Source organism: Athene cunicularia (assembly GCF_003259725.1).
Source record: "Athene cunicularia isolate RWA chromosome 22 unlocalized genomic scaffold, athCun1 chr22_part1, whole genome shotgun sequence".
NCBI classification, from domain to species: domain Eukaryota; kingdom Metazoa; phylum Chordata; class Aves; order Strigiformes; family Strigidae; genus Athene; species Athene cunicularia.
The window spans coordinates 2,822,121-2,834,040 of record NW_020799128.1 but is presented as its reverse complement, the minus strand read 5'-3'; the positions used below and the strand labels follow the sequence as shown (position 1 = coordinate 2,834,040).

General features: G+C 48.7%; 2 protein-coding genes across 2 annotated transcripts in view; one reads left to right on the top strand and one right to left on the bottom strand.

Moving 5' to 3' along the window:
• The first annotated feature begins 1,103 nt into the window (after positions 1 to 1,103).
• On the top strand, positions 1,104 to 8,630 carry R3HCC1 (R3H domain and coiled-coil containing 1). The gene is made up of 7 exons (XM_026863107.1): positions 1,104 to 1,268; positions 2,161 to 2,298; positions 2,566 to 3,763; positions 4,027 to 4,199; positions 5,428 to 5,498; positions 6,286 to 6,381; positions 8,415 to 8,630. Exons 1-7 carry the CDS (start codon positions 1,174 to 1,176, stop codon positions 8,561 to 8,563), a joined length of 1,920 nt encoding a protein of 639 aa, XP_026718908.1. The 5' UTR covers positions 1,104 to 1,173; the 3' UTR covers positions 8,564 to 8,630.
• Positions 8,631 to 9,081: 451 nt separating this feature from the next.
• The window catches only part of LOXL2 (lysyl oxidase like 2), a 50,044-nt gene continuing 47,205 nt past the window's right edge, over positions 9,082 to 11,920 (bottom strand). Inside the window, exon 14 of the mRNA XM_026863106.1 lies at positions 9,082 to 10,811. Coding sequence (XP_026718907.1) covers positions 10,732 to 10,811 — 80 coding nt within the window. The 3' untranslated portion in view covers positions 9,082 to 10,731. The remainder of the gene's footprint in view (positions 10,812 to 11,920) is intronic.

The following is an 11,920-nucleotide window of genomic DNA, read 5'->3' as shown; positions in this document are numbered from 1 at the left end:
GGGGTGCACAGGGAAGGGGTAACATGGTGTAAAGTGCAGGATGGTGTTGGGGTGCACGGGGAAAGGGGGTGCAGGAGGGGGCACAGGGAAGAGGTAACGTGGTGTAAAGAGCAGGACAGTGTTGGGGTGCACAGGGAAGGGGTAACATGGTGTAAAGTGCAGGATGGTGTTGGGGTGCACGGGGAAAGGGGGTGCAGGAGGGGGCACAGGGAAGAGGTAACGTGGTGTAAAGAGCAGGACAGTGTTGGGGTGCACAGGGAAGGGGTAACATGGTGTAAAGTGCAGGATGGTGTTGGGGTGCACGGGGAAAGGGGGTGCAGGAGGGGGCACAGGGAAGAGGTAACGTGGTGTAAAGAGCAGGACAGTGTTGGGGTGCACAGGGAAGGGGTAACATGGTGTAAAGTGCAGGATGGTGTTGGGGTGCACGGGGAAAGGGGGTGCAGGAGGGGGCACAGGGAAGAGGTAACGTGGTGTAAAGAGCAGGACAGTGTTGGGGTGCACAGGGAAGGGGTAACATGGTGTAAAGTGCAGGATGGTGTTGGGGTGCACGGGGAAAGGGGGTGCAGGAGGGGGCACAGGGAAGAGGTAACGTGGTGTAAAGAGCAGGACAGTGTTGGGGTGCACAGGGAAGGGGTAACATGGTGTAAAGTGCAGGATGGTGTTGGGGTGCACGGGGAAAGGGGGTGCAGGAGGGGGCACAGGGAAGAGGTAACGTGGTGTAAAGAGCAGGACAGTGTTGGGGTGCACAGGGAAGGGGTAACATGGTGTAAAGTGCAGGATGGTGTTGGGGTGCACGGGGAAAGGGGGTGCAGGAGGGGGCACAGGGAAGAGGTAACGTGGTGTAAAGAGCAGGACAGTGTTGGGGTGCACAGGGAAGGGGTAATGTGGTGTAAAGAGCAGGATGGTGTTGGAGTGCACAGGCAAGGGGTAACATGGTGTAAAGAGCAGGATGGTGTTGGGGTGCACGGGGAAAGGGGGTGCAGGAGGGGGCACAGGGAAGGGGTAACGTGGTGTAAAGAGCAGGACAGCGTTGGGGGTGCTCAGGCTGCCCGGGGCAGGGGTCAGGGGTGCCCGCAGAGGGGGGGGGTCGGGTTGGGGGGGGCTGGCAACCATCTCTCCGTGTGCCCTGGCCCCGCAGGCCTCCTGCCCGCTGCCACGCTGGCGCTGCGCTGCATGGACGGCGTCTTCCTCTCGCCCAACGAGGATGAGTTCGTGGGCAGGATCGCGGAGGAGCTGGAGCACTTCATGCTGCAGGGGCAGCACCGCAGGTGGGTGCTCTGCCACAGCACCCCGGGGCGCAGGGCCCGGGGGGTTCCTTACGCAGGGTGACCCGCACCCCCACCCTGCCTCGGAGCACCCCGGGGGGGCTCTGCCCGCCGCCCGGCTGTCCCTGCTCCTTCCCGCTCGGTCCTTCGGGACGCTGGTGCCTTTTCCGCCGTCCCCCTCCTCGGCCCGACGAGTCCTGATGAAGAGTTTTGTAATCAAAACCGTTTCCCCTCTCCACTGGGGGCTTCCTGCGCGCCCGATCCTCCTCCCCGGCGCTGAACTCCGTCACCTCGGATCGCTGCAGCGTTTGTCTTCGGCCAGGCTGGGTTTAACTGGACCCAGTTCCTGATCCAGTGACCTTTGAAACCCTTGAGATGGCTTAAAGAGGGTGTCTGACAGGAGCAGGGGTGGGATTGCTTCCTGCCGCCTTGTGAAGACCTTCAATATTTTATTTCATTGCTTTTTAAAAAAAAACCGAACGTTTGGCAGAGAAAGTACCTGTGTAAAATGCTCAGGAACGAAACAAATTCTAAAAATGTGTCTAAATGCGATGAGATCAAAGATGGTGTTTATTCAGCTGCTGGTTTCTGGAGGGTAGTGGGACTGGGGAGGCCGGGGACTGGGAGACTGGGACCAGCATTCTGCTGGTGCTTTCCAGCCATCCCCAGCACGGGTACAAGCAGGAGTGTGAATCCCAGCTGCAGGACTGGGCTCCTGCTCCACCTCTGTCTAGATGTTGAGGATGGAGAGAGGATTTTGGCTCTTTAATACCAAGAAATCCTGCTTGGATTTAAACCCTGCACTGGGTACAACTGGGGAAAGAGACGTTAAGAAATTCTTGCTCCTTTTCCATCCTTCTCCTTCCCGATGCCCTCGGCCCCTCTCTCGTTCCAGAGTGCTCCTGTTCCCGCCTCTGTCCAGTCGCCTCAGGTACCTGATCCACCGGACCGTGGACAACGTGGATTTGTTGAGCAGCTTTTCTGTGGGAGAAGGATGGAGGAGGAGGACAGTGATCTGCCACTCGGCCGTCAGGTGGGGCGCGGTCCATGGAACGGTGCTTCTCTTTCTGTGGCCGGGGGGGTGTTTGTTCAGGCTGACAAGCACAAGGTTTGCGTGGTGTGTCTCCCCAGAGAGGAGGGCGGCTCTTACCGACAGCATCTCCCAGTCATTGAGGAAGCAGAGGGTCATTTTTTTCCCCTCTGTTGGCTTGTTTCTATGTGCGTTTGATGCTTTTTCTTTTCTCTCTTACTTGTGAACATCATGTTACTGCTCCCTGCTCACGTCTTGCCGTTCTCCCAGGCTGCCCAGCGAGACCAGTGACCAAAAACCCAGCAACAACCCCCCGAGACCGCAGCGACCTCCGCAGCCGTGGGGCCGGGGGGGTCGAGGCAGCAGGCTGCGGCACGGCCCGGAGATGCACGGAGACAACTCTCGAGCCTGCGTGGGCTCTGGCAGGATAAAAAGGCCTCCCAGGAAGAAGCCCGATAAAGCCCTGTACGTCCCCAAGGCGATGCGCAAGAAGGCAGAAGGCGGGGAGCACGAGAGCCCTGTGGGGAGCGCTGGGTGCAGGGGGGACGAGGCACAAGAAGAAATCGTCTGCCCTAAAGCTTCAGCTGGGGACGCCCAGGAGGAGCTGGGCAGGTCTGGAGACAGCACAGGTGGTGTCTCCTTGGCCCCTGGCGAGGAGAGTGTTTCAGGGAAAGATAACGATGATGCCAATGATGAATGTCCTCCGTGTTGTACGGATGTCCCATCCTTGGAGAACAGCAACGATTTCTCTGGGCAGGAGAGTCAGGATAAAGACTGTTCAGATTCTTCCGTACACAGTAAAAACCCAGTTGGAGCAGAAGAGCAAGAGTCAAGCTGTGACAACACTACTACGGCGGAAGGGAGCAAAATCCTGCGCCAGGTGCAAGCTGGAGACCAAACGGGGCGGGATGCTGGTGTGTCAGAGTGCAGCAAAACCTCCTCCCTGCCAGAGAGCCACGGCAGGAGCGGCTGGACGGACCCGGCTGTAGAGTCGCTGACGCTGGAGAACCAAGATAAGAGCTGTGCTGCTGCCAGGAGCCTGGAGAGCGCCCGGAACGTGTCGCTGCCTGAAGAACGGAGCAAGGACTTTGTGAACGCTGGCGCGGTGGAGGGGGACAAGGGCTCCTCCGAGCTGGAAAGCCAAGAGCAAGAGTGCCCCAGCGTTGTCCAGGTGGAGCAGAACCAGAACCCCCCAGAAGCCCAAAATGAGCCTCTGGCCACCCCCGAGCGTGTCCCTGGTGCTGAGCCACCACCCGCCGAGGCCCAGGGGCGCTGGGTGGCCGCTGCCCTGCAGAACCACAGCAGGAAGGTGCCCGGGGAGGAGGAGGAGGAGGAGGAGGAGGAGAAGGAGCGTTCAGGCTTGGCCAACGCGCTGTGGCGTGAGCTGCACTTGTCTGCAGGAGATAAAGAGGAGAGCGCGGGCGGCCGCGGCCTCGAGGACGACTGTACCGCCGAGCTCTTTGCAGAGGTAGAGTTTTTCCGGGGGGTGTTGCTGTGGGGAGAGACTTCTGGGGAACAGAGGGTGGCTCAGGAGTCGGCCCCAGGGGAAGGAATTAGTCTGTGGGTGGGAGGAGAGTCCCTGCGGCTGCTGAACCTGCTGGCAGGAGTGTGGCTGCAGAAGTGGTTTGCAGGGACTGAGGTGGGGCCCTGGAGGATCGTTCTTTGAAATGAAACATTGTCTGATTTAATTTTTTTTTTAAACTTTTTTTTCTTTATTATTAACATTCTCAGATTGTGGGTTATTTAACCGTGAAGGACATAAGCATTGAGAAGATCAGCGTTGATTATTCCAGCTACAGAGATGCACAGCTCAGCGAGGGGGATTTCGGCCACGTAACTGAAATCTATGACTTTTCCCCATCACTGAAAACGGAGAACCTGTTAGAAGTGTTCTCGGATTTCCAGTGAGTACCAACCCGAGAGCCTGGGCGCATCGGGGGCGTGGGGGCAGCAGCATTCAGGCTTGACTGCACAACAGAATCTGAATTCTGAATGCTAGCTTCGCCTTCGTGCCCTTATGTCTTAGACTTTCTGTGCCTTAAAGGACACTTCCCTGCAGTTTACACAGGATTTAAAACACGTTTTTTTTCAGGGCTCTGTCATACAATTACCTACATGCAGGCTTGCTTATTCCTTCTGCTCTGGCTTTGGTGAGAGGTTTTAGGTGCTTCCTGAGAGCGTCTTTGTCATTGTGTCGTGGTGCCTGAGTGAAATCACATGCTTACATAAGTCTTTGCAGGAAAAAGGTCTCAATCCTGCTGTTGGAGATAAGATTTATTATGTAAATATGGGGAACAGAGCCTTGTGCCAAAGGGAGTGACACTGGATTAGTGGCACGACCAGGACAAAGCTCTGACAAACGGCAGCTCTGAGTTCCTGTGTCACTGCTGGCAGAGAGCACAGACGCGGTCTGGAAGCACTCTCCCTGTGTTCCTCCCACCATCCTCCTCCTCTTTTGGTAGACCCGGCGGATTAGATGTGAACACTTCACCTCTTCGGATCCCTTAAATTAAAAAACATGATTTACATTTTAAATGAGCTACTGTCTGTGCGCGTTTCCTCTCATGTTTTTTTTTTTTTCCCCCTCGCTGTGAAACTGAGCTGAAAATTGATGGATCTAATCTGAGCAGTCGATTGTATTTCTGGTGCTGCAGGAAAACCTTCGAACTCCCAAACTCACGTTTTCCACTGACGCTTTATTAGATTTTCACATCGGTCTCTTCACCCTGGGCTTCGTAAACTGCTTTGATAAATCACTTGCTTTTTATTGTAGGTGTCTGAGCAGTTGGGTGGTGTTTGTGAAGCGCTGCATAAAGGACAAACAGTGTTTTTGTGTTATAAGACAGCCCCTGACGTTGAGGTTGAGTTTGGCCAAGGGTTTTTTGGGGGCAGCTGATGTGGGGATGGTACATTGTGGCCTTGAAAGGGGCACATCCGTTGTTCTCATCCTTTCCTCCTCTTTCCCCTCACCTAAAGCGGGTATAATGCTTTGAAAAGCAGCAGCTGTCTACATAAAAATCCAAAGTACTCTTGATAACTCGGGGTGGCTGTTGGGGTTTTTACCGTGTGGCGTGTTTTTTTTTTTTTTTCTTTCTTACTAATGAATATTATTCTGTTGTCTCTTCATTTTAGCGAGAGTGGCTTCAAAATCCAGTGGGTCGATGATACACACGCCCTGGGAATCTTCTCCAGCCTGTCTGCAGGTAGGGTCACTGGGTTCGTGGTCAGGATGGAGGGACCCGGGCGCTGCCGGTGTTCCTCTGCTCCCCCAGCCCCGTCTGCAGCCGCGTCCCGCGCTTGGGCCACGCCGTTGCCAGAGGGAGTCACGGTTCAGCGCGTCTCCCTCCCTGCACGCTTCCAGCTTGAAAGGCTTTTAAGGCTTGAGAAGCTGGAATTGCCGTGGTGGTGTGTGGAAACTGCTGTGCAAGAACAGCAGGTTTTTAATGGGCTTGGAGAATAACCAGGGCGGCTTTTGTACAGGGAGCGACTTGCGCTGCACTTCTAGAAGTTCATCTGGTTTGCCACTTCTCTTTTTTTTTTTTTTTCTCCTCCTGTAACTAGACACAATTCCTGTGAGCACACGATAACCCGGGGCCCTCAGGCTCCAGCAAACTGACCCTTGCGGGGACAAACACCCCAAGCTGGGGTCAGGGCTGCCCCAAGAGAAGTTTCCATCCACCAGCAGACGGAGCCCAACAGCTTGTGCTGTTTTCTTGGGCTTGAGTCTAATAGTGATGGAGCTGTCTCTGAAAACGTGTTTATATTTCCCTGAAACCTGTTTATATTTCCCCGGGACTCTCCTGTGTGAGGAATAGGGGGTGTAAGCCTGAGGTGCCCAGAATGAGTTTAGCTGCTTTAGTACAAGCCCTGAGAGGCCACAAGAGCTGCTGAAGCTCGCATGATTCGGTGTCCTCATGCCATGGACTGATTTTTATGATTAAAGCCACCAATATTTAGGCTGCTAATTTCATCAATTTTTGTTCTCTGAAGCATCTCAAGCCCTGGGGCGACGTTACCCTTCTTTAAAGATCCGACCGTTGATCCACGCAACAAAGCAGAGTAAAATCAAGGCACTGCAGCGACCAAGTAAGACTTTTTTGAAATTATCATTATTAGTATTTCTTTCTTTACCAGTCTTCTATATCCTGAATGGTCAAAATAACAAGTTAAATGGGGAAATATATGTTAAGGACCAGTATTTCTTTTTTTTTTTTTATAGCTTTATTGGCATTGCAGGACAGCGAGCTGTGGTGTAGAGTCCAGTAAAAGCCTGCAGGTGCTTTTTTTTTTATATATTTTTTTTTACAGTATTTTCAGCCAACTCTATCATAGTTATGTTCACTGACTGCATCAGTAATGCTGGTTTCTGCCTGTTTGCAGCAGGCAGGAGTGGTTGGCACAGGTGAATGCAACAGCAAAACCAAATTGGCCGAACAAGAAGGATGTTGTATTCTATTTACAGGAAAGAGCTACAGCTGGTACCTGCACTTTTCAGTCACTCTTTCTCCTGCTCTGCAAGGACTGAATCAAAAAAGCATCAAATCCTGTTGCTTTTTGTTTTCAGCTGAAAGTGGTTTGCTGAATTTCAAGCTTTAGTCTTTCTTGTGGTTTTTTGTTTTTTTTTTTTTTTTTTGCTTCTTGTGTAAAGTTTTAAGCGACCGGTTGTGTTGTTCAGCTGGGGGGGGGCTGCAGGAAGACAAATCTCTTACTCTGCAGGGTTAAAGATAATAGAGGAGACAAAACCAACAGCAGTTACATTTTGTGGTTGGCGTAATTTTATTCAGTATCAGGTGAAGGAAGAAATTGTTAAGCTTAGCCATTAACATTGTTTTATTTATTTTATTGCCTTTTAAAATCATATTGTAATCAGTTACACTTGCCACAGTAAAGAAATGCTGTGAGTCTTGTAGCAGCAGAGACTTTGCTGAAGGTACAACTACACCGTTATTCCTACAGTACATTGCAGTTGAAACAGATTTCAGGATTAATGCTTTAAAGGGACACTGTCACAGTTGGACGTTCCTGAGTTTTTAAGATCGCTAGATTGAAATGAAAAGGTCAAAGAATTGGATTTGTTCTTGCACTCTCCCCTTCATCTGTTTTCATTCCCACTTCCTGATTCTTCCTGCTGAAGCCTATTGGCACAATTCTGAATCAGGTCAGAAAATCCTCCTGGGGAACATTTTATATAAACTCTGTGTGTATTCAGTTTAAATAGCAATTTTTTTTTTCCAAATACAAATATTTTTTTTTTATTTTTATTTAGCTGACAGTGTCTCTCTTTTTTTTTTTTGGTTTGTTTTTGAGCTTTGTCAAGAAAGAGTGGCAGTTTTCTTTTCCAAGCTGTGGATGCTTTGAGTCTGCCTCTTTTTCTTTAAGCTGCTGATGGGCTGCCTTTATTAATAAAACTTCTGAAAAAGCAAGCAAAGCCCCCATTGCTAACTGAATAATAAATTTGCAAACAGTTGCTGATAAATGATTAGGTAACTGCCAAATCCAGACTGCTGTGGACTTGGTAAAGTTTTGATGTATGAATTCATTTCTTGTAAGATGAAACTGTAGCAAGCCAGGTGTCTACCAGGAAACGGAGGTGACTGGCCCAAGGGCTTTCCCAAAAGCATTGGATATATTTAGCTGTTTTTTTAAAAAAATGCAGATTTTTTTTTCTTCCTTGCTGTTTTCTAAGGTTTTAGACTGCTGGTTTTGAATTGATCTCAATTTAGACTCACTTTCCTGTGCGTGGATAAATGGGTTGGACTATGTGCTATCACTTTGTTCTCAGAGATGGGACTTGCTGAATTTTGCCAGGAAGGGAGGGGGAAGCTGCTCGTGGAAGCAAAACGGGGAACAATTCTCTACCACTGCAGAAGAGGCCTGGAGCTTAATTGTAGCTAAATAATTTTTGAGCTGTCACTGAAAAATCTTAAGTAGAAATCTGGAGCCATGTCTTTTTAAAAGAAAAGGCAAGTTACTGGGTAGGGATAGAACAACTCGCTCATGCTCTGCAAAGGAACTAGGGAAATAAAATCAGCCTTTTTGTCTGTGAGTCCTATGATTTAGCCACTAGCCTTTTCCCGAACAAGCACTAACTTCACGATTTTTCACCCCTTTTCACCTAGAGCTCCTTCACCTTGCAAAAGAAAGACCCCAGACTGACACGGCTGTGGCGAAGAGGCTGGTGACCCGGGCCTTGGGGCTGAAGCACAAGCAGCAGGGCGACCCGGGCACTGAAGTGCTTCTGCCAGAAACCTTGGACCAGGAGGAATGAACCACCTCGGCTCAAAAAAAAGATGTACAGATGAGCATGGCTGTGATATTAAACTGCATGCAGAACAGTGAGTTGCCACAGGGGTGTTCTCTTATGGATTAGCACTGTCTTTTCTTTCTAAAGTTGGGAAGGGAGAAAGTTATTAATTAATCCATTTTAATTAATAACTATTAATGAGACCTTGAGCTCAGGAGGGTTGCTGTGAGCTCTTCGTTATGGAGAGAGTCTTGCCCTACTCCGTTTCCAAGCATCTGTTACTCACTGGGTCACTTGCAGAAAGGAAGGCTGCTTACAGAAAAGCCTGCTCTGTAATGTTAAAAAAAAAAAAAAAAAAAAAAAAAAAAAAAGCATTAGAGTAAGGGAATTGTATCTCATTGACCAAAATTCAGCTGTAAGCAAAAGCAGAGCACCTGCAGGAGTCAAAGAAAAATCCGTTTGTTTACTTTGTTGTAATGTTATTGTTAAAATATCCCACAAAACTGACAAGCAGTGAATGCCAGTGAGTTTTGGGGTTTCTCCTGGTTTACACAGTGTTTAAAGAGTCTGCCTTGCTTTGTTGCAACTGCTCACAAGGAAATTGTAATACACTGATGAGGAAAAAAAACCACAATTTGCCAGTTCTGCTTCGCCCAGAGCCTGGTGTTCAGAGGTGCTGCAGGACACCTGGGTGTGACATCCAGCACAGCTCAGCATCTCGAGAACAAAATGGAGTTTTCCAACTTACAGGAGGCTAAAAACCTTTGCTAGATGCCACCATCTGGGCCACTGGATAAACGACAGAAATACTCTGACAGGCATTAGCAAGAGACTTCTGCATTCTTTAAGCCTCACAACATCCCTGTGAGGTAGGTTATGGAGAGCACAAGTTAGATGCGGGCGGTTTCGATCCCCCTGCGGATTGGAATGGTCAGCTGTAAGAATTCCCTTAACTTCAGCTGCTTGTAGAAGTCTTCCGTACAAACACAGAGGGAGAAGAAACTTCAGTACCAGCGATTGTGAACAAGGCCCTAAACTTTCATGGAGTAGAAAGAGACAAATGGCATATAAAACATTTTTCTGGGTAAAACACTTTTATTCAAGTAGCTGTGTCTGAAAAATCTGTAGCAATGCGTGTCCTCAAACAAACAGAGGAACACACTTAGCACCATTGTGAATTTACCGAGTGTAAAAATCCTTTGGAAGACAACTTACACCGATGGGTCTGTGACAGCACAGGTCCAGGTCCCTGATGATGAGAGCCACCAAGTTACCTCTGTAAGGTACACAGTGATGATACAATGCCTTCACTCTGTCTTTTCTATAACGGATGAATTTAGTTAATATCCAGCTTAGAAGGTAATATTTAGATGTACGTAGAATCTGTTGGGTGAACAGCTTACTGTGTAATGGAAATTCAGTCCAGTGAACTCAGCAGCAGGAGATCTGCAAAGGTCTTGTAGGTGTTTGGGGGGAGGTGGAGCTTCACAGAGCCCTGACACGCTTGGAGAAAGTTCTGCATTAGCTGCTCCGCCTGAGAGGTTGTGTTGGGAGTTGATTGTTGAACCCAAGAGTTTCACTGCGGTATTAAATTATGCTTTATACTGTTCTGCTTAGAAAAAAGCTGCTCCTTTTTTTTTTTTTTTTTTTTTCTCCCCTTTCCTGTATTTCTTTGCTAAAACGGCGTGGCAGTGCTGAGGATTAGCTGTGTTCAAGAAGCAGCGTCACAAACGGAGGCGTTGGCATCAACGGTGCCTTCAAGCTTGAGTCAAAGAGCTTAAAGATACCGAGATTTAATGCCTTGAAGAAAACGAACCGTAAAGGCTTAGGTTGTTGGTACCCAAACAAAGGCAAATTGTGCTTGCTGCAGCCTGGACCTGTGTCTGTGAGTAAAGATGGTGCTGCAAAGCGGAGGGAGAAATCTGTGTGGAGAAGGTTGGAATGGCGAAGATACGGAGCCAAGCAGAGTTGAAGAGCCTGCTCCTGACTACCTCAGTAGGAGGGACTGGAGTTACAGGAGACACGGGGTGGTCTGAGCACCTAAACTGGGAAGGAAGGCATCTTTAGAAAATAATTTACCTCGCTATTTTTTTTTTTTTTTTTTCTTTTTTTCTCTTTTGTGCAGTGGTTAGGGAAATCACCGAAGCAGGAAACCTCGCTTCTTTAAATAGTGGGGGGGAGGCGATGCTGGTCTATCGGGTGGACACCTTGTTATTTGTGAGTCCGCTGAAGTGATCAAACTTCTGTTCCGTTTCCTCGCTGAAGGAACCACCTGGGGAGTTCACAAAAAGAGCACGGGGTTGAGCAGGAGGTAACAAAAGGCAGTTGGCAGCACACGGGGGTTTTGTGCAATCTGCAAAAGGTGCTGTGAGAAGGGCTCAGAGCAGGTACCAGAGGAGCAAAGATTTTTCCTGGGCCAATTCATTTAAGTGTTAATTAAATCTTACCCTAACTGGAACAGGCAAGAGGCCCCGGGAGTACTGGGTCTGGTCTTTTATGTAGCTGGAAGACTAAACCACACATTACCCTCCATTTCACTAAAAAATTAGGTAATGACCAGCAGGACCTGTGAAATAGTCTCCTCCTTGGTAAGTGGGTTCTGCTTACTCCTTAAATAGGAGCATGCCCTTGCTTTGTGCTAGTTGAGACACAATGAAAAGCTAAGTACATTTCTTTTTAAACAGAAATATTTTCAAGCTCAGCTGGAGAGCCCATCCAACACTTAAGTGCCTGTTCATCCAAATAAAGTGGGTTTGGCTTTTCTGAACTAGGTCACAGTCTGCACTGTGACACACGAGACAAGTATTTTCTTCAAAAAAACCCCAACAAATTAATGAGAAAAATCAGTGGTTACATGGCTTATTTTTTTTTTTTCCAGGAAAAACACTTCTTGAAGAATTTGAGCCAGCTCTGGAAATTGTTTTCACCACTGGTTTTATTTGGAGGCTGGCAGGCAGTTGCTGTTAAATTGTTTTTAACTCAGGAAATGTATTATCTTACGAAGACCCCAACTTAATTAATTTTAAAACGGTCTTGACAATTGCCTGTTAATGCAAATTTAAGCTAGTTTGGCTTTGATATTTCCAAGACCAAAAAAATTTCCAAATTGATAATGTTTTACGTGTATTCACAAAAATGCAGAGTTTTCCCTCATTCGGGGGACAGCAGAGCACTTTCATTTCTGGCTTGAGCAGAGGGCTCTTCTCCACACATCACCATCCTTGTTTGCTTTGCAAGAAAAGAAGAATTTTAGGGTCTGAGGAGTCAGTGCCAGGCTGGTAATAATTTGAGTCTGGGACAAAGGTGGGGTTGTGTTCCTGGAGCTCTTCAGGCACCCCGACCCAGCTCTCAGGTTGTTTCCTTGTCAGTGGAGGGAAAAAC

Excerpts from the sequence above, each read along its gene's own strand:
- R3HCC1 (XM_026863107.1), top strand. The coding sequence starts at position 1,174 with ATGGACGGCGTCTTCCTCTCGCCCAACGAGGATGAGTTCGTGGGCAGG. Across the intron at positions 2,299-2,565 it reads ATCTGCCACTCGGCCGTCAG|GCTGCCCAGCGAGACCAGTG; the intron begins GTGGGGCGCGGT and ends CCGTTCTCCCAG. Across the intron at positions 4,200-5,427 it reads GAAGTGTTCTCGGATTTCCA|CGAGAGTGGCTTCAAAATCC; the intron begins GTGAGTACCAAC and ends TCTTCATTTTAG.